This window comes from Lissotriton helveticus, chromosome 4_1 (assembly GCF_964261635.1).
Source record: "Lissotriton helveticus chromosome 4_1, aLisHel1.1, whole genome shotgun sequence".
In the NCBI taxonomy this organism is placed as follows: Eukaryota; Metazoa; Chordata; class Amphibia; order Caudata; family Salamandridae; genus Lissotriton; species Lissotriton helveticus.
In genome coordinates, this window is record NC_136063.1 from 166,348,420 (window position 1) to 166,373,578 (window position 25,159).

At 46.7% G+C, this 25,159-nt stretch overlaps 1 protein-coding gene across 2 annotated transcripts in view; it reads right to left on the bottom strand.

Moving 5' to 3' along the window:
* NAPRT (nicotinate phosphoribosyltransferase) overlaps positions 1–25,159 on the bottom strand; it is a 367,006-nt gene that overhangs the window by 131,850 nt on the left and 209,997 nt on the right. For both annotated transcript variants that reach the window (XR_013610448.1, XM_078686638.1), the window contains exons 6-8: positions 23,342–23,538; positions 18,901–19,041; positions 7,975–8,059 (exon numbers count right to left, since the gene is read on the bottom strand). Coding sequence is in view for 1 of the 2 variants with exons in the window: in XM_078686638.1 (XP_078542764.1) it covers positions 7,975–8,059; positions 18,901–19,041; positions 23,342–23,538 (423 nt within the window). In the remaining variant the exon portion in view is untranslated. The remainder of the gene's footprint in view (positions 1–7,974; positions 8,060–18,900; positions 19,042–23,341; positions 23,539–25,159) is intronic.

Genomic DNA, 25,159 nt, shown 5'->3' on the forward strand with positions numbered 1-25,159 from the left:
GTATAGCGCACAATCACCCGTAAGGGTCCCTAGGCGCTGGGGGCCGTCGGGAAGATTAAGCGAGCTATTGCCCAGAGTCACATGGTGCTGGGCTAACCTGCCGCCGGAGCCGGGGATCGAACCGTGGTCCCCAGATTCCAGCGTCAGTCGCCCTGGCCGCGGCGCCACACCTCTCCCTACAGTAGTAAGAGAACATCTCTAGCCTCAGGCCTCTGTCTCAGACGGTGCGAGTCCTTTGCAGGTCCAGACACCACTTGGACACTGGACTACCTGGTCCAGCTGTCTTCGGCAGCTGCTTGCAGGTGAGTGTTTCTTTCTGTTCTGGCACAAGCAGAGCTCTTCTACGGGGTGCAATAGTGTCAATGGTGCAGTCTCTCTCTGCTGGGTCCTGGGAGCAGCAGGGTAGTCCTTCAGTCTTCTTTCCATTCCTGTAGTGATCTGACCACTGTGGGTCTAGAGTGCCACTTTTATGCTATCCTCTCGTTCATAGTCAATAGGGCAATAGTTCCCAAGAGGCAACCCTACCCACTTTACATCATTTTCTGTGGGTATGGCCACCACAAAATCCCAGGATACCTCTCTATACCCAACTCGAAGAAGGTGCAAGCCTTCTTTCCTTGTGAGGAGCTCTGGACACACCGCTAGTGTGTACCCAGCCTAATGAGCCAGTCCTCATTTGAAACCATTTTTTTTTTTACAGCCGATTGCTCTCCTCTGAAGGATATTGCAGCTAGTCTGCCTACACAAAGGAGCAGGCAGGCGAAGGTGTGATTGCCATTTGAATCACTGGGGTGGTAGCCTCTTTGAAGCTGGGCCATCTGTGGCTACCCCCTGGTAGTCCTCCTGCTGGAGAGCACATCTTTTCCCTTAAGCAATTCACTTTTTTCCTTGTTCCTGACAGTGCATCACACTTCCAGCAGGGGAGCAGCATGGTGTATCAGGTGACAACTGTTGAAGATAGGCAGGAAAGGCTACTAAAGGTTTGGGCAACAAAGTGTTGACTTTTTAAAGTCACCTTTTGTTGGAAAATGGCCCTCTCTGAGGAGTCACCCCAAACTTTTTGCCTTCCTCCTCCTATTTTTCAGACCGGTCTGTTGGTTTTAGGACTCTGAGCACTTCACAACTGCTGACAAGTGTTAAAGTGCATGTGCGCGCCGCCCCTCTCCCCCCCCAAAAAAATCAATAAATATGGGAACAGTGGTGTTATGTTATGTTATGTTAATTTCGTCTTTTATAGCGCACGGCTACTCAAAAAGAGTGTCCCGGCGCTTTATTGACAACCTGTGAAAGACAAACACAACACAGAAGCATGATGGGAACTGTAAAAGAAAAAGGGGAGTCTAAAGGGCAAAGAGCCAAGTTTTCAGGCCCTTCCTAAAAGCCAGCAGGTTCGAGGTGCTACGCAATGTGAGAGGCAGAGAGTTCCAGAGCTGTGGGGCCCGCAGCCTAAAGGAGCGCCCTCCCGTACAGGCCTTCTTCACACGAGGAACCAGAGCAAGAGACATCGATTCTGATCTCAGAGATCGTGCCGGATGGTAAAAGGCGAGCCTCCTTTGCAAATATTTAGCCCCAGATGCGTGGAGAGCCTTATGGGCCAGAGTCAGAGCCTTAAAAACTATCCGCTTTCGGATAGGCAGCCTGTGAAGAGACTGCAAGAGGCCGGAGACTCTGGCTCGCCTGTGAAGGCCAAAAATGGCTCGCGCAGCCGTATTCTAGACCACCTGTAGCCGTTGCAAGAGGTACTCTGGCAAGCCAAGGTAGAGGATGTTGGCATAGTCCAGTCTAGAACCAATTAAGGCCTGTACCGTCGTCCTCCTGTGTTCCTCAGAGAGCAGAGGAAGAAACTTCCGAAGCATCCTGAGGAGGGCAAAGCAGGTGCCAATGAGGGCGAGGATCTGAGATCTAAAAGTTAGACCATTGTCTATCCTGATTCCTAAATTCTTAACCGACTGAGACGAGCGAGCTGGAGGAGACATATCAGCGGGCCACCATTCCTGCCAGTCTGGATCCGATTGACCACCGAAGAAGAGTACCTCCGATTTATCTGAGTTGCACATGAGGCTGTTCAGCTGGAACCATTCAAAAACAGCCCCAAGGCACTCACGGATACTCTCTCCATCAAAATCCTCTCCTTTCCTGCAGGTAAAGAGGATCTGGGTATCGTCGGCATAAGATACGATCTGGGCCCCAAAAGATTCAGCCAATGCCGCCAGAGGGGTCATAAAGATGTTAAGTAGAGTCGGGCTCAGCACCGAGCCCTGCGGGACTCCGACTCCCAAAGGCGGCATCTCCGCCGAGCAGGATGAGGCCCAGACCGTTTGCCGACGGCCCGCTAGAAACGATCTAAACCAGCTAAGCACCGTCCCCCTCAGACCGATCTCATGGAGTCTGACAAGCAGACCCTCGTGGGGGACGGTGTCAAAGGCCGCCGACAGGTCAAGCATTACCAGCATGGCTTTGCCGCCCGAATCCAGTGTCTCCTTGATGGCTTCAGAGACCTCCAGCAATGCCGTCTCAGTACTAAGATTAGGGCGAAACCCGGACTGCGTGGAGTGAAGCAGATCATACGATTCAGAAAAATTCGAGAGCACGCTGTGCACATGCTTCTCCAAGATTTTGGCCAACGCAGGGAGGAGAGAAAGGGCCTATAGTTGGCCAACACCTCGGGATCAAGACCGGGCTTCTTAATGAGGGGAATGACCATTGCCTGCTTCCAAGCCGAAGGGACCACCCCCCGGCTCAGGGAGAGATTCAGGAGGGGATTCGCCAACGGGTTAACCACTGCCGCCATCTTCGCCAAAAATGTGGCCGGGCACGGGTCTAATGGCGAGCCCGATTTAAGATTGGCCATGAGTGTCAATGACGAAGAGGCTGAAATAGGCGGAAAGTCTGACAGGACTGGCCCTAGAGGAACCGATGGAGCTGGCTCAACATCAGAGCAAGGGGAAGTTAAAACCTGCCCTGTGGAAAAGAGTCCTGAATCAGCTTTATCTTCGTAGTGAAGAAGTTGGCGAGATCAGAAACCCACAGCTCAGAAGGTGCGGTCTGGTGTATACACAATTGGCATATTATGTTACTTGTAAGTCCCTTGTAAAGTGGTATTCCATGTACCCAGGGCCTGCAAATTAAATGCTACTAGTGGGCCTGCAGCACTGATTGCGCCACCCACATAAGTAGCCTTCAAACGTGTTTCAGCCTTGCCATTGTAAGGCCTCTGTGTGCAGTTTATTTCCAATTCAACTTCGCTTTTAAAAACCTTTGGCCAAGCCTTAAACTTCCCTTTTATTACACATACGTCACCCTAAGGTAGGCCCTAGGTAGCCCATAGGGCAGGGTGCTGTGTAAGTAAAAGGTAGGACATGTAATGGTAAGTTTTGCATGTCCCAACACCCAAAACACTCAAATTCTTTTTTTTACTACTGTGAGGCCTACTCCTCCCACAGGCTAGCGTTGGCAATTCCTTAATACATTTTAAGCTGTCAGACCGGATCAGAAAGGAGTAGCTGCATCATGTTTTATATCGTTGGAATGGTAATAATAAATCCCCTTTAATGGTAAAATTTTATTTAACATTACTATTTTAGAAACACCACTTTTAGAAAGTAAGCATTTCTCTCCTGTTACTGCTCTGTGTCCTTGCAACCTGTCTCCAATACACGTCTGGGGTGGGTGACAGCTACACTTTGTGCATTCCTTCTAGGCAGTCACAAACACAGGAAGGGTGGGTATGGTAGAGAACTCATTCATCTACATTCTGATAGCTTTTCCTGGGTAGGACAATTGGAGGGGGAGCTGACACTTACATCTGAATAGGCAGTGTCCTGTTTCCCACACAAAGAGCTGATTACCCCCTACAAATTGCTTTGCAGACAAGGCTGGGATGAAGTGACCTGTGCACTTGAAGGGCCTACTCGGATGCCATCCCCACTTCAAAGGCACAAGTGGGTATATGTAGTGGGGCCCTGCTCCTGCCAAGATAGTAGACTACTGGACCTGTAAAGAGCTCTGCCAGGAGTAAAGACTGCTGCGCTATAAGGATTGCAACTTTGCCTGACTGCTGCTCTTAAGGAACTGCTTTCTGCTTTGCTGAGCTGCTCTGCTTATCTCTGCCCTGCTGAGGAAAATGACTGAATCCATCTAACTTGAACCCAGAGCGACCCCAAGGGCTTGCTGGCTTGCCCCCTGCTTCTGAAGTCTCAGGGCCATCAAAGACTTTCTACAGCTCGGCTGCTTCTGCTGGACTCTGCCATCTGCGAGTCCTGCCCTGCCTGAGGAGACAATCTGATCCTAGGCCTTGTAAGTGGATTCTGCAGCTGTTTTGCTTTAAAATTAATGCAGTGACGACTTTGCACCGATCTGAACCAACACAGTGCCCTTTGATGCCGACAGAGGTTCAATGACTGGACCTGTAAAGAGCTCTGCCTGGAGTAAAGACTGCTGCGCTATAAGGATTACAACTTTGCCTGACTGCTGCTCTTAAGGAACTGCTTTCTGCTGTCTGCTTTGCTGAGCTGCTCTGCTGATCTCTGCCCTGCTGAGGAAAATGACTGAATCCATCTAACTTGAACCCAGAGTGACCCCAAGGGCTTGCTGGCTTGCCCCCTGCTTCTGAAGTCTCAGGGCCATCAAAGACTTTCTACTGCTCAGTTGCTTCTGCTGGACTCTGCCATCTGTGAGTCCTGCCCTGCCCGAGGAGACAATCTGGTCCTAGGCCTTGTAAGTGGATTCTGCAGCGGTTTTGCTTTAAAATTGATGCAGTGACGACTTTGCACCGATCTGAACCAACACAGTGCCCTTTGATGCCGACAGAGGTTCGATGACGACTCAGTGCCTGCATCATAAGGGGTTCGAAGCAGACGCAGGACCAGACTGTGAGGCTCGACTACGACGCTTTGAATAGACTGCGTTAATCAGAACCCACGCATCGAGTCTTCCATGTCAATGGCTGCTCCATCCAAAGTACTTTTCAGCGGGCCCTGCATGGGTCCTGGAGCCCGCCTGCCCTCAATTGCGGCCAGCCTAAACTTTGGATTTGCCCTCAAGTAACCCCTTATTGTTATTGACTTCTAAGCACCACTTTTTTTTATATATTCTTTAAAATAACTCCAATTCTATTTATCAGATTTTTGTCGTTTTGGTCTCGTTTTATTCGTGAAATTATTCTCTATTTTTCTAAACCTATTTGGCGTACTTTTGTGGTGTTTTCATTCTGTTACTGTGTGTGTGTTGCAAAAATACTTTACATATTGCTTCTTTAGATAAGCATGACTGCTCTGTGCCAAACTTCCAGCAGGTGATCACATGTCCTATTTTAGTGCGTACCTAGCTTACCCTGACTAGGATTGTGATCCCTACTTGGACAGGGTGCATACCTCTGCCAACTAGAGACCCAATTTCTAACATCTTTTTATTAAAAGTTACCTTAAATCCAATTTCAGTGATGAGCCGACCATAATATAATGATTAATTGGATACCTTAAGTAATATCTTTGGTGTTCTCAAATGGTAGTTACCACTTACCACAGGGACTATGAATCCCAATGTTAGCCAATAGGACTATGACCTTGCTTCAGTGAAATTAAAAAAAAAATTGTGTTTTCACTGTCAAGAAATGTTAAGCACAAAAGGAACATGCCCTTCTTTTTGATAGTCCCTCCCCTAGGCCTTCCCAAGGAGTGGCTTATTAATATTAAAAAGGAACAATTTGACCTGGCAAAAGGGTTCATTTTGCCAGATCAAGTAGGCAGATTTACGTTAGAGGTTTGGCATGTCTCAAGGTTGCAGAGGCAGGCCTAGAGGCATCGTTTCAACGGGTCACGGTAGTGGTGGTACAATTAAGTGCTGCAGTTCATTAGTGACAGCTAACTTACTAACCTTGGGTCCCTCTTATACCATATACTAGGGACTTATGATTAAGTTAAATTAGCCAAACTGGTATTAGCCAACTGCCATTGTTCTTTAGGGGTCATAGCACATGCACTGGAGCCTGGACAGCAGGCCTCGAGTCGAGGGGTGAACATACAAAAAGAAGTCCTCCCCAACACAGACCTTAAAGGATATTTACTTGTTCGGTCTTCAAATATGACCGTATCTGCTGACTCATAATAAGTACACATGGTACGTGCAAGAAGCTACATGTAGATATCCCACACCAAGTCTAGCTTCACCTTGGGCATAGCCTAAATTAAAAGAAAAATCATTGTACATCAAAGTAACAGTGCTGCAGAATCATAAATAGGAAAACCGTAACTGAAGGGTAAATCTGTCCAGAAAGAATAACATCTCACCACAAAACTATTCCAGAGGATTTTAAAACAAGCCTGGTTCCCTCAACCCTAGTACAAAGCAACACCTCACCATTGTCCTCTTAGGGGTTAACAACAAAAGAATTGCAGTGTTAACACATGTTTCCCTAACAAAAATATGAGTTAGAGAACAGAGGCTCCTCATCCTAGGGCCACTTTTGAAGGCTCTGCATAGCGTCCGGATATCACAGCACAAGAAGCTTTATTAAAAAGGTTTGAATAATGCACATGTATGCTATATAAGCATCAGTCATTGACTTTAAAGAGCACAATTGCCAAAGATGTCCGAGAACTAAACCAATTGAAGTTTTGACATTCTTAAGGTCTATAGTGGATCCTCGGCAGCGGGGAATACATTTTGAGTTGTTAATCAACCCCTCTAGGTTTCTACGCTCAATAAAAGCCTCTCATTTATAGTCCTATAAATGTAAAACGAAAATGCACATCAAGCCTTTTGGAATAAGGGTCGCACCAAAGGCATTGCTGTTCAGGGACTGTTAGATAAACGCCATTAAAGCCATTGACTAACACTCGAGAAGCACAGACCAAAATATACCTTATTATCGTCTAAACAAGATGCATGTAGAACTTAAAAAGCCAGAGCTTTGTGCCACAAATGGGGACAATGCTTGTCTAACTTACCAAAAGCTAACACAGGGGACTTGGGATTTTTGTCTTCTGAGCAACTAAAAAGAAAACACCCATATGTGAGCCCATTGTAACTTCTGCTACCATTCTGATTACCAACTAAGCCATTTGTTGTAAGAAATCAGTTTTTAAAATACATCATACTATACATATGATATAGACAGGATGACCTGTATAAACAGGAAATAGAATATGAACGGAAATTTATTTTACCCACAAATGTTTGGACATGGGTGAGGAGGAGCCTCACATTTCAGTTATTTGAATTTAAGGACCAGGATATTCCTTTACAATTCATATACGTCCATAGAGGCAACTGTCCAATCTTAAAAACATAACATTTTGAGTTTAGAAAATACGGATTAAAAAAGAAATCATGTTCATATTTTCCAGCAGTGACTTAACACTTGCTACTGAAATTCTGTGGATTTTTCCAGTGCTTTCTGTTTAGGGCCGGGGTGAGAACATAGAAGATCTAAAATGATGGACAGGAAAGTGGTCACTGAGACGCAGGAGAGCACCAAACATGTTAACTATGTGGGTATGCAGAAGCATTCCCAAAGTCTTTCCACGTCATATTTTTACCATGAAACCTCCTCCCCCTAGGTATAACCTGGAGTAATTTGTGCAGGGGTAATTGGACGAAACAAAGTCAAAGTTGTGGCTTTACCAAAAGGTCAAATCAAATTCTAATTGTATCCCTCTTTCTAACCAGCAGAACAAAAGTAAAACCAGCTGGGAGAGGAAACAGAAGATTTTTCCCTGGTGATTTTACCGCTCATTAATTAACAGTAACTTAGAATGAACATTTGCTTAGGGAATACTGAAAGCAAATGCTTTTCACATACGTCTCTTCAAATGCAGAGGGAATCGAAGTCTTGTGTGCATTTACCTGCATCAGAGACCTGCGCAGAGCTCTAAATGACACCACGAAAGCAGAGGCGCCTCTGGGATCCCCAGCAGAGGGACACAGGTGGCAGATGTTCAGTAAGTTGATGTACAAAAGGTGTGCACTTCTTACCTCTTGATTCAGCTGCAACAGGTTTTTTTCACTGACATTGTTGCTGATGGCGATAGACAATTTTTCAAATGCAGGAACGTTAAAGCTGAAATAAAATACATCCGCAGTTACACACAAGCTAAATGTGCACAGGACAGTGTAGCGCCTAGACACCTTCAAATACGTATCACGCGATAGAGGGCCGAATATTAAAAGTAGTTAACCATATTAAGTGCACCAAACTCATTTCGAGGCCTTCAAGACCCTACGCCTAATGCATCAGAATGTATGGGCAGAAGTAGAAACACATGAAGCTTTCTACCTCACATGCCTCCACGAGAAAGGAATGTGAGCATCTCGCCTGATCTAGAGGAAGATGTATACTTTAATAGAATGGGAATGTTGGAGGCATCTTCCCACTTGCTGAAGCAGAGTGTACCAATTGTATACAGAGGCAAAGTTGTAACAAGACTTGCATGAAATAAATGAGCAGAGGCACTTTTACTGACAAATTGTTCAGCCGTGGTCCATGCTTGAACCAGGACTACAGCTTTAATGAGGAGTAAGAACCAGACCATTAATGGAATGATCTACCTCCATCCGCTCCCCACGCACCTCATCCTTGAAGCCCAACATCCCGAGTTGGTCCCGTGAGTAAGAGCTCCACTAGGGACGAACTAAAAGTACCAAGTACTAGGTACTAGGTTAACTGACTCTGGTGATTTCAAATTCACAATTATTTGGAACTAATTACACAGTGGAGAATGGGTTTGTGGTGGCAGTTTCAACTTGTATTGACCCTTAAGCTAACAGATTCCAAAAACTGCTTAATCAGATTGGACAGTGGCATTTAAAATAATGCCAGGAACAGGCAGGATGAATACCATTGGGAGCGCAACAGATGGTAGTTTTTGAAGGGACAAATGCACTGCTGTCATATGGTTTGACCTTATTGGTTAAAGAACAGATTTATTGTAATCAGCATATCACAAAATATACTGAAAGGAACAAAGCAAGACTCAATGTTTCTTAAAAAAGTAACCAGGGTGAATACCTTCATATATTAAATAAAACCGTCTGCGAACTTCAAATTAGGGTGAACTTTTACCTCCGATCACACATCTGCTAAAGAAAACAAGCATTAAAAATGCAATAGGTCTCCCCTTTTATTAAGTTAAAGCCATTTGCTTTGCTATACAATACCATTAGCAAAGCAAATGGCTTTAACTTAAAGGCGAGACCCATTGCATTTGCAATGCTTGTTTTTAATTAGGTGTGATCTTGTCCACACACTCAATGGCCTCGCTTCCATTGTTGTGCTCAGGATCACAGTTCCATTATTTGTGTATGCAGTTCGACCGCTGGCTAAATTAATTTCAGTTTTAATAGGGTTGCTTATTTACAGTAGGATATTCAGTTTGTGGTGTGAATTCAACTTGGCAGGGATGGAGCTAATACTCTCATATCCTTGAGGATTCCCTGTCTTCTCCAACTTTATTATCAACCCACAACTATCCTCGCTCAAGCGCAAACATGCTCCCCTGTTCTCTTCCGCATATAACAACATTTGCATCAGTTTCAGAAACTCTACAAATCCCTTCATAGTCATTGATGGACAGCTGGCTGGCCCAATGTTATCTTAAATTGCAACTGACGAAGGATAACGAAATGAGGCTTATTCTGGGAGCACCTGGTGTAGGTTTGTGTTTTCACACCCTTGCTCCTATTCAATATACACTATCCGGAGTCCAAAGTCTGGAGAACCCAGGGGCTTATTTGAGGACTAATCCTATACACACGCACTTATGTCACAATTCCCCCCAGTAGAAGTGCAACTTTCATTGTATTAAAAACAAACTATTATAGTGGTTTGTTGTCCAGTTTACATTTCAAATACATTGTTCATGCTTGGATCTAAAACCAAAATCAGAACCTTTCTCTGGGTTCACTTTCCCTTGTACCTGGTTCAGCTAGGTAAGTGAGCTTAAGACACCATAGGGACATGCTCACGCTGAAGATTCAGCTGAACTCATAGGCCCTGCTCTGAGCACGGATGGCTCACCTCCTCCATGGTACTCCCTGACCTGCCTCACTGCGAACTGGCGGCGCAGTAGCAATGGGGCCGTGGCCAAGATCTCCTAATTCCTATGTGTTATCTAACCGTGCAGGCACTCTACATGTAATCTTCGCCTTCCCTGCACGCATTACCCGTAAAAGCACTCTCCAGGTACTCTTAGCCCCATGTAAAGCACTATTTTCCCATAAAGGCACCCTCCAAGCAATCGTACCTCCAACACTTATCTACCGGTACAGGCACTATCAGCGAACTGCACAGTAGGGTTATCTTCCTTTACAGGCACACTCCAAGCAAAAATACATTCCTGTACTATAATGTTATCTATCTACCAGTACAGACACTCCATAGGTTTAACCTTCAACATCTACTTACTGATCCCTGAGTGACGCCAGTCAGACATGAGGGGTGGCGAGGCAGCGCGGAGTGGGTGCAGCTGCGGTGGCCTGATGGGAGCTGGAAGGGGTGAGCGAAGCCAGGAGCTTTAGGGAGGGACCACGCCGTGGTCACCTAGAGATGAGCAGTGTGCATTAAGTACAGCGGGTGGAGTTCCCCGGGGGCGGAAGCCTCTCGCCTAGGGTTGCTGGTGAGGCCTGCCTGCCTTTAAAAACGATCACTAACCTAACGGTCACACTGGCCACTCTGGTAAACACAGCAGCCCTCCAGTTTTGCAAAAAACCTCAGCAACAGTCACTACAGCCAGCCATATCACAGCCTGCTGTCCCGCAGAACGAGAAGCATGTCAAGGCTCCACAGCAAGGCTTTGTAGGTTAGCCGCTCCACCGGAAAAGGCAGGGTCAGTCCCTGGTACCGATCAGGGTAGCCTGGCTCATCGTTCCACGCAACATTGCAATCACCATTATGACTCCAGAGTCAGCTGGCACGAGTTGGCCGGTAAGGTAGCTCTGCTAGTAGTTCTTCCCCTCCAGTACCCCACAATCTCCCACAATTTTCCTTAATCATCACGATTCATGGGACACACTGAGCCGGTCGCCTGTATGGAAGCTGTAGAGGCGCTCGTGCAACAGTCTGGGCCACAACTCTCTGGCGACTCCTTGACAGTCTGTTTCTGCCATCCCTCGCTGTTCCTCACTTTCAACACATCAGCCTGGTGGTGGCTATGCTCTGCTGGTTCGGCCGGGCTGGTCTAGCGGTGATCGAGGGTGCAGAGAACCGGTGCAAGGTGAGAGGGTGACAACGGTTAAGGACAATTGCACTGTATGATAGAAGGAGCGAGGGCTGGGAGGTCTGATTGGCCGGCGGTTCTGGATCTGCCGTGAGGGAGAGCGAGACACAAACCAACAACTAAGTAACCAGAGGAAACAAGCGCTGGCCATGACGCCGACTTTTTGCTATTTCTGACGTCCCACTTGGACGGACTGCCCTGACTTCCTGCTGGCATAAAAGGTTTATTTTTTTCTTTATAGGGCCATCTGTTTCACCCCATAAAGATAACAAACCTTTTACGCCAGCAGTAAGTCAGGGCAGTCCGTCCAAGTTGGACGGCAGAAAGAGAGAAAAGAGTACGTCACACAGAGCTCTTTCCCAATGACCCACCACCGTTTAGCATAAACGGTGACACCAGCCAATGGGAAAGCGGGGCTTAAAGCCCGCTAGTAAAATCTCCTTGAGATCATAAGATCTCGCCAGCGAGACTGCGCATGCGCAGCCAAAACCTAAAAAAGGATAAGTGATGGAGGGCACAGCAGCTGTAATTTGCTGCTGGTCTGCTACATTTTTTTTTTAAATTAGCTTGTATTTTTTTAATTTACAAATTTAACATGGGCATCTGTTATCTTTGAATGGTAAACTAAAAACAAAACAGCCACCACGTCATGAAGTAGATGCGTGTATAAGTTATGAGCTGGTACTTCTGTAACATTCTGACACAGACATATGGGTTGCCTGATGATGCATGCGGGCATATTATTCATTCTCTTCGTTTGGTTGCTGATCTGAATCAGCAAACACGCTTTGCTGATGAGGAACAGCATGGGCAAAAAGCACTTGCAAAGACAAAAGAGGGAAAAGGGAGATTTTGACATTTGCAATGCTTGTTTTGATAATGTCCACTATGGCATCATCTGTGCCTGGTCCAGAATGTATGTATGTCATATTTCTATAGAAATATCAATATAGGACTAGCTAGGTTGTGTTAGTGAGACTCAGGAGGTACATCTGCGGGCAAACCCTTAGGTTTGGTCATGAAGCCCTCACACACCAACCTAGTTGGTGTCATGCTTCATCATCGGGCCCACCACAGTGACACCGAATGTGTCCCGGGTGTGCTGCGACTCCAGATTACTGAGGAGCTGGTATGCTTGCTGAGTGTGCAGTGATAGTGAGAATGAACGTGAAAGGTTAAAAGCTATACAGGTGGTCCCAGTTCCCGAGGGTGAAAGGTAAATTTTAATATCTGGGCCCCTGTTAGCAAGATAAAAAGGCTGTGGACGATGTGGAGTGTATTAAGAGCTCCTACGTCCTTGTGGTCTACATGTTTCAGCCAGGCCTTTTGATTAAAACTGGCTTTCCTCAGGACCAATGAGTATGTGTGGGTGACAATAAACTATATTAAGTGACAATGTGTGGTAAAAAGTGTCGCACTCGCTAAGGTGCTGTACGTGTAAGAGGGGGATTCCCTCTACTTTACTGTACATAGAACATAGAGACAATACAGACATACAAGGGAGAACCAGTGAGAATGGTATTTACCAAAACACAACATTTGGCCGACTTCTAGTGTGCGTGAGCGACCTAGAGCGGCAGATAACGTGGCCATGAGCGTTTTCCATGGCTGAGGTGAAATATGGCGGTAAAGTTTTAAACGCAGTGGCGGTGGTGGGCTACACAGCGAAACAAGCATAGCGTGAGGTACAGGTAAGTATGGTACATAATTCCTCACACTTGCTACTTGCTGTTAAAGCTTCATGGGTCACTTGGCAGGGAGGGGAAGAAGACCCTAAACGTTGTAAAAGGTCAGAGTTAGGATGGTACCTGTGGGGAGAAAATGCTGCTTACCCAGAGCGTCGTGTAGAGATCACTCGTTTACTCATGGTATTTCCGATCAGCGTGCTCCTGCGACCTATCGTCCTGCTCCAGTGTCCCGAGTGAAGTTTGCATGGCTCAGGCATGGGCTTAAATAGCTGGTTCAATTGGTTGCACCTGGAAAAGGGGAAGAGGGTGCGGTCGCGCTGGCTCTAAGTGCGCGTGTGCAAGGAGACAGTGGCACTCGCGTTGCGCATGCGCGGTGATCAGTTCCAGCGCATGCGTGTACTGCAGATCTCTACACATTAGCACATGCGCATTGGAGATGTGTAGAAGAATTGTGGCAAGTGTCATGGGACCAATGTGTAATGGCCCATTGGGGGTAAGGAGACGATAGACAACAATAGTAGCGACATCTGCACACTAGCGCATGCGCAATGGGGAAGTTGTAACCGAAGGGTAATGGCCCATTTGGGACAAGGGATGATTAAAAAGCAACAGTTTAGCGAATTAAAGGCATAGAGGCAAATACAGAGTTGGGACAGACCACGAGTCTGAGCGCAGACAGGGATACAGACTTATTGTTGTGAACACAGCAACTACAATAGCGCAAACTACAGACTGGGACACTCTGAGAAAAAGCGAAACAGGATACGCACTATTCTACACGGCGTTATCCTCGCACAATACCTTAGAACCAACACAGCGCCCAAAGGCCTGCTTGTCACTAACGCTCCAAGAATATTCCTTGACGATGTCACTTTCAGAAAAGACTGGGCACAGATAGCCTGGCACTGCACTAGGGACTGGCTTATCCTAATAATAAAAACTGCTAAACGTCTATCAGACGCAGTCATAATAGAAATCCAAGCTACTGAAACCCATTTCAAAACCACTCTGACAGGATACAAAAAGAAACTGGAAGATCAGAATCGGGAGATGAACGATTATAAAGAATATCTAACCCAAACCAAGATAAAGAAATTCGAAAAGGACCTCAAGAATTTCAGCTATTTAAAAACTTATCCTTATGCTGATGACGCATATACTGCACCCACAAAAGGCCAGAACACTGATAGCTCGGGAGACAACAGTTCCATATCTAGCGGCTCCAGCAATGGATCCTACAAAGCTAGAGGGAGAGGCCGTGGAGGTAAACAACGGGCACAACCTTGGCAAGGCCCTCCACAATTCCAAAATTTCGGACCACCACCATTTGGACCCATGCCTCCATACTATGGATATCCACCACTATACCCGCCTGGCCAGGTGCCGTACTACCAAAACAACCCAAACCAAAGATATCCTTTTTTAGGCCAAGGCCGCAGACCTCGCGGCAAGAGAAGGAATCCGCCACAGCAAGTACAGTGGGCACCTCAACCAGCACAGTGGACAGCAGAAGAGGACCCAGTGAGTGCCAACACAAGGAACAAAGCCAAAGAGCAAGCAGGCCCCAGCAAATAACTGAACCAACAAATACTAGCACTCTAGTATTCAACCTTTCTGACACACCCCTCACCAATGAGGAAACCAGCGTCCTTAATAAAGGACTGTCGTTCGTTCCAACCACCAGACTAGATACTTTCAAACTCCATGTCGAACTGACCGAGTTTTTCAGAAAACTGAGGTTAAAAGCATTTTTCGAAAATAAGGAGAAACCCAATGACCCAGAGATCATCAATGAAACAGGCCTGAAACCTAAATCCAACTTCACCCCGCCACCTGCCACTGTGCCAGTAGAGATCAGCACCTTTGAGTTGGCAGTATACTCAGAGGTCGAGAAATTACAGCCCCAAAACCATTTCAATAACCTTTCCTTTCGAGACAGGGAAATCGTCAAGAAACTCCAAAATGACCCCACTCGCATCATCAAACCAGCGGATAAAGGAGGCGGAATAGTCATCATGAACAAAAGCGACTACGACACCGAATGCCGCAGACTTCTAAGCGACACTCGCAACTACAGAATATTACAGAGAGACCCCTCTAAAGATTTACAGAAAAAGATCACAGAACTAGTGCAAGAGGCTGCTGACGCAGACTACATCTCGAAGCAAGAAGCTGAATATCTTAATACACGTGACGCAAAAGTACCCTATTTCTACATCATGCCCAAAGTGCACAAAGGGGTCACCCCACCACCGGGCAGACCCATAGTGTCAGGCATCAAATCACTTCTTGAACCGCTATCACGGTTCTGTGATCACTACCTCAACCCGTTAGTTCAGAAAACTCGATCCTACATCCAGGACACGAAACATCTCCTCAACATCATCAGAGATGTCAGTTTTGACCCAGATAAACATCTCCTGGTCGGACTGGATATTGAGAGCTTATATACGAGCCTCCCCCAAGATGCCACACTGAAGGTACTCCACGATGTCCTGATGGAGATTGATTGGCAACATCGCACCCCTCGTCACTTCATCCTGGACTGCGCCTCATTAGCATTGAAAGAGAATTATTTCGAATATGAGGACACATTCTTCCTACAAACCAATGGTACCTCTATGGGGAGTGTCTTTGCGCCCAGCGTGGCGGGGCTATACGTCCACCATTTTGAACAGACGAACATCGAGGCCCCCACGAACCCCTACTCAGCTAACATAACAATTTGGCGTCGATATATCGACGACATTTTCATTGTCTGGGAGGGCAATGAGGAGACACTAAAAGACTTCCTCACTTGGATCAACAATCTTGACCCGTTTCTCAAGTTCACCTGCACCAGCAGCCCAACAGAACTAGCATTTCTGGACCTCAATATAAGACCTGATCAGGGAGGCCTAACAACAACCACTCACTACAAACCGACATCCAGGAACTCTTTGTTGCGCTTTGACAGTTTCCACCCCAGACCCCTGAGGGAGAATTTGCCATTTGGGCAGTTTCTGCGCATACGCCGGAACTGCAGCAACCTCCACGATTTTAAACACCAGTCTAAAGCCTTGGTCCACAAGTTGGAAGACCGGGGTTACCCATCCAGAATCATTTCAAAATCCTGCAAAAGAGCACGTAACCAGAACAGAGAGGCTCTTCTTGATACATTTGTCAAACCACAAGAAACACCCACCATGACATGTGTCACCACCTACAATACCGCCTCAAACCAGGTCTCCAACATAATCCGCAAGAATTGGAAGATCATCAATTCAGGCACCAGGAACTGGGATCCCCCCCGGTTTGCATACAAAAGAGCACAGAATTTGAAAGACCAACTGGTATCCACGAGACCCAGAAAGAAACAACAAACAGGCCAGACAATTTTGAATGCATGGGGTCTACCAGAAATAACAGGCCACCAACCGTGTTACAATTGCAGCGTCTGCCACCTGACTACCCCTTCCAAAACATTATCTTTGGAAAATGGAAAAACCTGGACACAACGACAATTTACCAACTGTAACTCATCCAACTTAATATACTTGATCACCTGTCGTTGTGGTTTGAGATACATCGGTATGACCACCAGGAAAGTCAGAACCAGGATGACTGAACATAGAAGTACAATGCGCTGTGGCAAAAACATCAGCAAGCTGACCCAACACTTCATCACCCAAAATCATACCCCAAATGACTTCACCTGGACAGTCATTGAACAATTCGCACTATCCAGCTGCGATGAGAAAACACTACTCTCCAAAGAGCAACGCTGGATTTACCGCCTTTCTACCCATATAGAGGGGCTCAATGATTCCATTCCGTGGAATGCCTTAGCCAGATAAACATTCCATGTGTGTTCACAACAATAAGTCTGTATCCCTGTCTGCGCTCAGACTCGTGGTCTGTCCCAACTCTGTATTTGCCTCTATGCCTTTAATTCGCTAAACTGTTGCTTTTTAATCATCCCTTGTCCCAAATGGGCCATTACCCTTCGGTTACAACTTCCCCATTGCGCATGCGCTAGTGTGCAGATGTCGCTACTATTGTTGTCTATCGTCTCCTTACCCCCAATGGGCCATTACACATTGGTCCCATGACACTTGCCACAATTCTTCTACACATCTCCAATGCGCATGCGCTAATGTGTAGAGATCTGCAGTACACGCATGCGCTGGAACTGATCACCGCGCATGCGCAACGCGAGTGCCACTGTCTCCTTGCACACGCGCACTTAGAGCCAGCGCGACCGCACCCTCTTCCCCTTTTCCAGGTGCAACCAATTGAACCAGCTATTTAAGCCCATGCCTGAGCCATGCAAAGTTCACTCGGGACACTGGAGCAGGACAATAGGTCGCAGGAGCACGCTGATCGGAAATACCGTGAGTAAACGAGTGATCTCTACACGACGCTCTGGGTAAGCAGCATTTTCTCCCCACAGGTACCATCCTAACTCTGACCTTTTACAACGTTTAGGGTCTTCTTCCCCTCCCTGCCAAGTGACCCATGAGGCTTTAACAGCAAGTAGCAAGTGTGAGGAATTATGTACCATACTTACCTGTACCTCACGCTATGCTTGTTTCGCTGTGTAGCCCACCACCGCCACTGCGTTTAAAACTTTACCGCCATATTTCACCTCAGCCATGGAAAACGCTCATGGCCACGTTATCTGCCGCTCTAGGTCGCTCATGCACACTAGAAGTCGGCCAAATGTTGTGTTTTGGTAAATACCATTCTCACTGGTTCTCCCTTGTATGTCTGTATTGTCTCTATGTTCTATGTACAGTAAAGTAGAGGGAATCCCCCTCTTACACGTACAGCACCTTAGCGAGTGCGACACTTTTTACCACACATTGTCACTTAATATAGTTTATTGTCACCCACACATACTCATTGGTCCTGAGGAAAGCCAGTTTTAATCAAAAGGCCTGGCTGAAACATGTAGACCACAAGGACGTAGGAGCTCTTAATACACTCCACATCGTCCACAGCCTTTTTATCTTGCTAACAGGGGCCCAGATATTAAAATTTACCTTTCACCCTCGGGAACTGGGACCACCTGTATAGCTTTTAACCTTTCACGTTCATTCTCACTATCACTGCACACTCAGCAAGCATACCAGCTCCTCAGTAATCTGGAGTCGCAGCACACCCGGGACACATTCGGTGTCACTGTGGTGGGCCCGATGATGAAGCATGACACCAACTAGGTTGGTGTGTGAGGGCTTCATGACCAAACCTAAGGGTTTGCCCGCAGATGTACCGCCTGAGTCTCACTAACACAACCTAGCTAGTCCTATATTGATATTTCTACATATAATCAGGGGACCCGGACTAGCTTACCTAGTCCTCTCTCTCCCTTTTGATTTGCTGTCATATTTCTATAGCATGAAACTGGCCAAAAGAAAGCAGAGCACTGTCCAAACGGCAATACAGCTGGATATCATTGGCTCCATCGGGTACAGTCTAAATTTTATGCATGTGACACTCCTCAGAGGAGGAGATCATAGTGTGTGTACCCAGCAGGTTGTGAAAGGCAGATCACACACAGCAAAGCCTTCAGCAGCCACATGCCAGGACATGCATGTCTCTCGAGTGACTGTGTATCAGGACCTTAGTCCCCTGCTCTCCGCTGACACAGGTACACACAACTGGAGCAGGGCAAGCTTTGTCCACACAACCACATAGCAAAGCAGTTCCTGTCTTATGTGAGTTAGATCTTCAGTGTATGTGAAAAATCTACAATGCTGCTCCCAGCTGCACCTTTTCTACACCGGATGGACAAGTGCAGCTTGAGCGTTTACTATTCTGGGTGGGAGGGGATCCTTCCCTACTCTCACCCCATGTTGTAAGAGTTCTGCACGTGAAGGTGCTGCTGAAAGAAACAAACTACGAACAAACGAAAATACCATTGGCTTTGCCAGTGCTTGATTATATTTTTCTTGCAGTCTATACCTTACACATATAAACAAACTTATAATGGCATCACAAGTTCAAGACTAACTTACTGTTTAGCACACGCTCGGAAGGTGCTGCGGATCTCCACAGATTGTTTGGCCAGGTTTCCACTGTCCAAGCGCACCCCCACTGCCTGGTATCCAAGCTGGTGCAGTGCCAGGGCCAGTGCACAGAAGTTTGGGACTCCACTTCTGGAAAGCAAAGTAGTGGGTGTGAGAAAACTGCACACAGAATGAGCTCAGGCGAGGAATCTGACTTCGCCTTGACACAGTAGCTAGACATGCATGTGTACACAAACATCTTCACACTAAACACTGTCATTTGCTAGGACGAGGAACCAGAGGAACATCTGTTAAGCTCCTAGTTGGCTTAGGGGCATGCTATGGAAAAACTGAGTCATTAGGAGCACACTGGTTTTACGTAATGGAGCTAAATCAGAACGGTTAGTCATAACAGGTAAGGTGGACTGGTCTAGCTGAGGAACCTCAACATTAATCAGGTGGTCCAGGATTTATAAGGCTCTAGATTTCATCTGGGTTTGACTGGACAGGCTAGGGTCAATTTCCTCGGACCTGATATTTCTTGCCTCGGTGCCTATTCTAATCATGGGTCCCACTCTGCAACTCTGGGCAATAGCTTGCTTAATCTCCACAACGGCCCCAACAACGCTAGAATGCCTTGCTTCACCTTGGGGTTGCCCAGGAGTGGGCACTTCACATGGAAAAGCCAGCAAGGGTTCCACAGCGGTATGCGTACACGCGCCTTAGATACCCCCTTCGGGGGTCGATTCTGGCGCTATACAAGTACTACTACATTTACATTAGAGACAGCCTTCTTTCAACCAACTCTATCTCCTTAGAAACCACCCCAACAGCTCAGGTCAAGGAGCTCTTGATGGTAGTTACTCGTGGTATTAACCCCTTCGACGCTCATGACGAGCTGGGCTCGTCATGAAGTAGCCTCCTCGCACGCTCATGACGAGCCCAGCTCGTCATGAATAATGGGATTTACAAATTCTCAGCGTGCCAGCTGAATTCCCCAAGCACGCATGCGGTTAATAAAAGTTCCAAACGTGGAGATAAGGCCTACGTGAACGATGGAAGACATGTGAGGACCAGAGAGAAATATGTGCTCCTGGGAGAATACTCATTGGCTGAAGACGAAAGAACAAGGCAACATGTATTGGAACAAGGATTTATGGTGTCTTATAAAGTGTGTGTTCCTAGTGCAGTTTCAGAAAACCCTTGTGCCACACCATGAGACACATACTGTATGCTTTACCTCTTGCTGATTTGCATCCGGCAAATGCGTATTTACTCTATAATGTTTTAAGACTAATAAATCTTTTGAACCTCTCTTTTTGGAAAGTTCTAACATTATTGATTATTGGTTTTGAGCGTCATGCTCTAGTTTCACTCTTGCCTCTCACTTTTGAACTCTTCATGGGTTCTGACTGACACCATTTTCTCCTCATTTGTTAAATAGGGCTTCTTTCCTTTATGGAACGTGCTGAATGCATTATTTTATTATGATCTGCTCTAACCATATTTTCTATTATCAATTCTGTAATCTGATTGATATCTGACTAATGAATAAAGAATCTGAATTTACTAAACTTATAATTAGAAAATAAAACCCTTCAAAACTGCTTACAACTCTCGTTAGTGACTAAAATGTGGAATTGCAGTTAAGATTTGCTTGGGATGATGAAATCGCGCTTTTGATCATAATATGGTGGCAAATATCCATCACCTGAGAGGAGAAATCTGTGCAAGAATGGGTCGTGATCCTGTGAGTGATGGTAATTGAAAGGCTGGACAAGATTTATTAAAATTAGAAAAACAGTATCACATGCGATTTTGCTGCTGCAGAAAAAAAGGTCTCGAACAGTGTGCAGATCTTGAATCAATGGATTTTTAAAAAATGATCTCTTTACAATAGTGTCTAAGAAAAACAGCTTTTTAGCCAATGAGAATGAATGCTGCAAAATACACCATTAAGCCGATCTTTTTTTACATTCAAGTTTATGCCTAGTCCATTGGTTAAGTTCAATGTTATGCATGTTGGAGTAATGACGTATTGAACAGAAGATAAAACTGACTGATGATGGACTATAAAGGATTATTTAGTATGACGCACACGCAAACAAAAGGCATGCATGGCAATACGTGGTAGCCATGTTGGATGATGAAATTCCTCCATGCTTACTGTGAACGAGTGATGGAGCATATCGCATACCATATTATTAAAGCTAGTATCAGTCAAACATGATTATTCATTCCATTATGACATCCAGGAAGAGGAATGACATCATTAACTCTTAGTATGATGTTTTTCTTGAGCATGTACTGCGTACTGTGAATGAGATGAAAAAAAAGTCGAGTACGTTGTCCCATTCAAATAAGTTTGAATGAGTTCCTATACTTGTTCTTTCAGTTTTGCTTTTTATTTGCATGCTTGGACATTGTAAGATTTCGATTCATATGCCATCTTTAACCTGAACACCAACGCACACTGGGATCTATCAGAAGTGTACAATTCTGCCCAGTAATTCACGGGTGTCTTCTTTCGTTCCTGCCCCCTACACTTGATCACAGACTGTATTTCAATCACTCAGTATGATTTATCCTTTCTTTCGTAGCCTTCAGAAAGCCATGGGCCAATGAGCCAACAGGGGGCAAAACATGTGTCGTGTCGGCTGCTTTCGCATCTGTTACCTTGTGGAACACTTCAATAATGATGGATTATTGGAAATTTTCACTGTAAATAAAAAGCAAAACTGAAAGAACAAGTAAAGGAACTAATTCAGTTTTGTTTGAATGGGAGGACTAGCTCAACTTTTTCTCATAAACTATTGACAAAGAGGGACGAAAAATCCAAACCTCGAGTACCACAACAAATTAGGTATTGTTTAACAGGGAGGGATAGCTAGACCATGTTCTTTTTCACTACTGTGAATGACAATCCATTAACTAACAGTAAAACTAACATAAGTACATACAATAAGTCAGATAATTAGAGAAGGAAATGGCTGCAATGAGTTAAAAGTCTTTCAAACTTGATACCCTATAAAATATCAGCAACTATTGCCGGTCATCAACAATTAGCGAAAATCATTTCATCTGGTCAAGTAGAAAATTGATGTGGCTTAAAAAGAATAAATGATTATTCCCTGTGAATTTTGGACCCGACGCAGGTCAATCATCAAGGGGTGATTAGACCAGAGTTTTTGTGATTGAAACAAAAGGGCATCTACTGAGATATTGAGGTGCAAAATGAGGAGAGCGTAGAATAAAAAATAAACGGTAACAAGTACATTAGAAATAATAATAAGCATTCAATAGATAGAGCCATGACCTTATCAAATGGGGTTTTGGTGAAAGAAAATTGCTTTTAAATACTTAACCAACCTAGGAGACTCCATTCAGTACACAGCTTTTCTCTGTGGGGCTATCGTATGTTCGCAAGGATGTAGCAAATCTCAAACCACAAAACCAAGCATTGGGTACGAGTCATGTGGAAGAGAACAAGACATCTGACTGGGCAAATGGAAACCAAGATGACCTGCTATTGGAGGTCAATGGAAATAGGTAAAACTGGCCACTTTCCTTGTGATAGACGATATCAGCAACTCTAGGCTGCCAAGCGGTTGCATATCAGGTATGATAGCAGCAGAATGTGCAAACTGAAATAATTCTGGAGCTCAGTTGTACAATGTAGAACTACATTTCCGACAAATCACTGTGACATAATGAAGAGCCAGATGTGCTACTGAGGCAATAGCTGCAACCCCCCAATCACCCATTAAAAAGGTCTTTAAATCCCACATGTGAGATTTTAAAGTGCACCATTTGGAAATCCTTGGTGTTACAAGTCCAGTACTGCGCCATTAAAATCAAAAGAGGCCTCAAGTGCGCACCCACTCACCTGCCAGTCACACAAGAAGGTATGGCCGGTGGCAGCCGCCGCCTATATAAAGTGGTGGGGCGGACGGGCAGGAGGGTTGGGGTTGGGTAATAAAATTGGAAAAAAAAAAGATTAACCTGACGCTCCGCTCCCAGCCGCTTCGTTGCTTCTCTTGTTTGGCCCGAATGTGGATGGGCCTCAGGGTAGAGGCTCCACACCCAATCCAGATGAATGAGAGCAGCGCCAGGATTGGTCAGAGCAGCCTTGTATGTCGCTCTGACAGTGCCCTGTAGTCTGTGGCTTTTCCCCAAACCAGCTGTGTATCACAGCTGGGTTGGAGAAACATAAGTGCGCATGTCTGTTTGGCCGGCTTAGGGTAGTCAACCAAACAGACATACTCACTTATAAGTGCCATGCCCGGCCCGCCGTATACTTATTGTACGGGTCAGAGAGCAATACATAAAATAATAATAACACTGTGTTACTATCATTTTATTTATCATCTGCTGGCTCTGGGCAGTGGGGCAACGCTCCTCCGCCATTACTGAAGAGCTGTTCCTGGCTATGGCTGCAGTCCCACCTTACCTCTTCACACAGTAGGTATCCACCAGCACCAGGAAGTTCAGGGGGAAAGCAACCCCGTAGGACACAAAGGCAGCCAGCTCCCCGCGGTGCACTTGCTCTGGTGAGACTTTGAGCAGCTGGCACACTCGTGGCAGCCATGTCTCAACCAGGCACATGAAGTCCACAGCAGGCTCCTTGCCACTCGCAGGCTCCAACATCTAGAAGACAGAAAAAAACAAATGTGCGGATTAATTCCAGATGCAGCCCCTCCTCCTTGCTCTGGATGCTTTGTGTGAGCTTCTGCAAATATGAGAAACACCTGTAATTCTGACAGCCAGACAAAAAGCCACATAATATCAAAGCATGGTGAAATGACAACTGAATATGTAATCTGTTGGACTTGGCCCTTCTGGCAGGTCCGCCCCTGAAGTTTTTGCTTGTTATATGTGACCTGGGGATGGTGATTCCCACTCTGAGTGCGTGTGATGAGAGAGGTCTGCCCTCCCATAGGAATGCATGGGGAAGGTGTGCGTAGCCCTGGTAAGTCCGGATGCATGGGGGGTACAGGCTCGAGTCTGGTATGTGTGGACTCGTGTGATTGAATGCTGCGAGATGATGTATGCGGCGTGTGTGTGTCTAAAATGGAAGTGCCACTTCTAGACATGGGTGTGTGTGTGCAGTAAGGGTGCTGGCGCGTGATTGGCTGAAGCCGGCTGGGGAGCCTGGGTCCAGGAGTCTGTGTGGGTCTGCCGCGGTGGTGAATGGAGAGATTAACATGCTGATGTGAGGGAGGGGCTGCGCCTGTATACTGTATAGGGCTGGGCTTTTCCCCCACAATGCTGGCTCCACCCCCTGGGGTGCGTCTGATGACCCTAGCCTGCCTGATGAATGGAAAGGGTGGCTGGGGAAAACAAGGTACTCCCAAAACCAGCTGCGACTGGTTTCTCCCCCACCCAGCACCTTTAGACAAAGGAATTTCATGTATAAAAAGAGGCTGTGACCTCTTCTAAAAGGTTCTTGTTCCCAACTTGAATCTACCAGGGGCATGCTGCTGCTTGGGCTCAGGGTACAGCTTGCCTCCCTGGGCCCTGCCCAGCTCCTGGACATCTGATGGACTTTCCCTTCTAGGAGCTGCTGTGCTCCACCTGAGGTCCTGGACTCCTTATGGACTTTGCTGTTTTCTGTGCACCTAGCGCTTGGGAGCGCTGGTTCTTGCCCTCTAGCGCTTGGGAGCGCTTCATTCCTGTTACGAGCGCTGGGAGCGCTTTATTCGTCAAGCCGGTGCCCACCCGGCATTTGCCCCGTACTCGTGAAGGTCCCCGAGCCCCCAGCGAGTGCCTACCTCGCTTATCCCCCTATTTGCCGTATTCGAGGGAGCCTACCCCTCGTTATCCCCCCCGAGTTCACCGCCGCTGGCCCGGACCCCTCGTGACGTCTGTCCCGGGCCGCGCTGGGATTGGCTGCCGGCCCGGGACTCCTAATGATGCCTTCCCCGGGGCCGCGCCGTGATTGGCTGCCGGCCCGGGATTCCCGATGACGCTTTCCCCGGGCTGCGCCGTGATTGGCTGCCAGACCAAGAAGGTTGGGTTGGATTCCATGGAGCACGACGAGGCAGGGAGCAGCGGGAGCCTACTCCGCGCCCCTGCTTCCCCTCGAGAAACTGCCGCTTCCCCCCCGGGGCCCCCAGGAGCGAGGGAGAGCCCCGGAGAGCGAGGAGAGACCGGCGCGACCACAACCCGGTGAATGCAGAGAGAGGGAGAGGAGGGGCGTCGGGGCACATTGCCGGTGCCCGCCCCTCCCCTCCAGCACGAGTGCCTGGGTGCACGAAGGCCCGTGGGG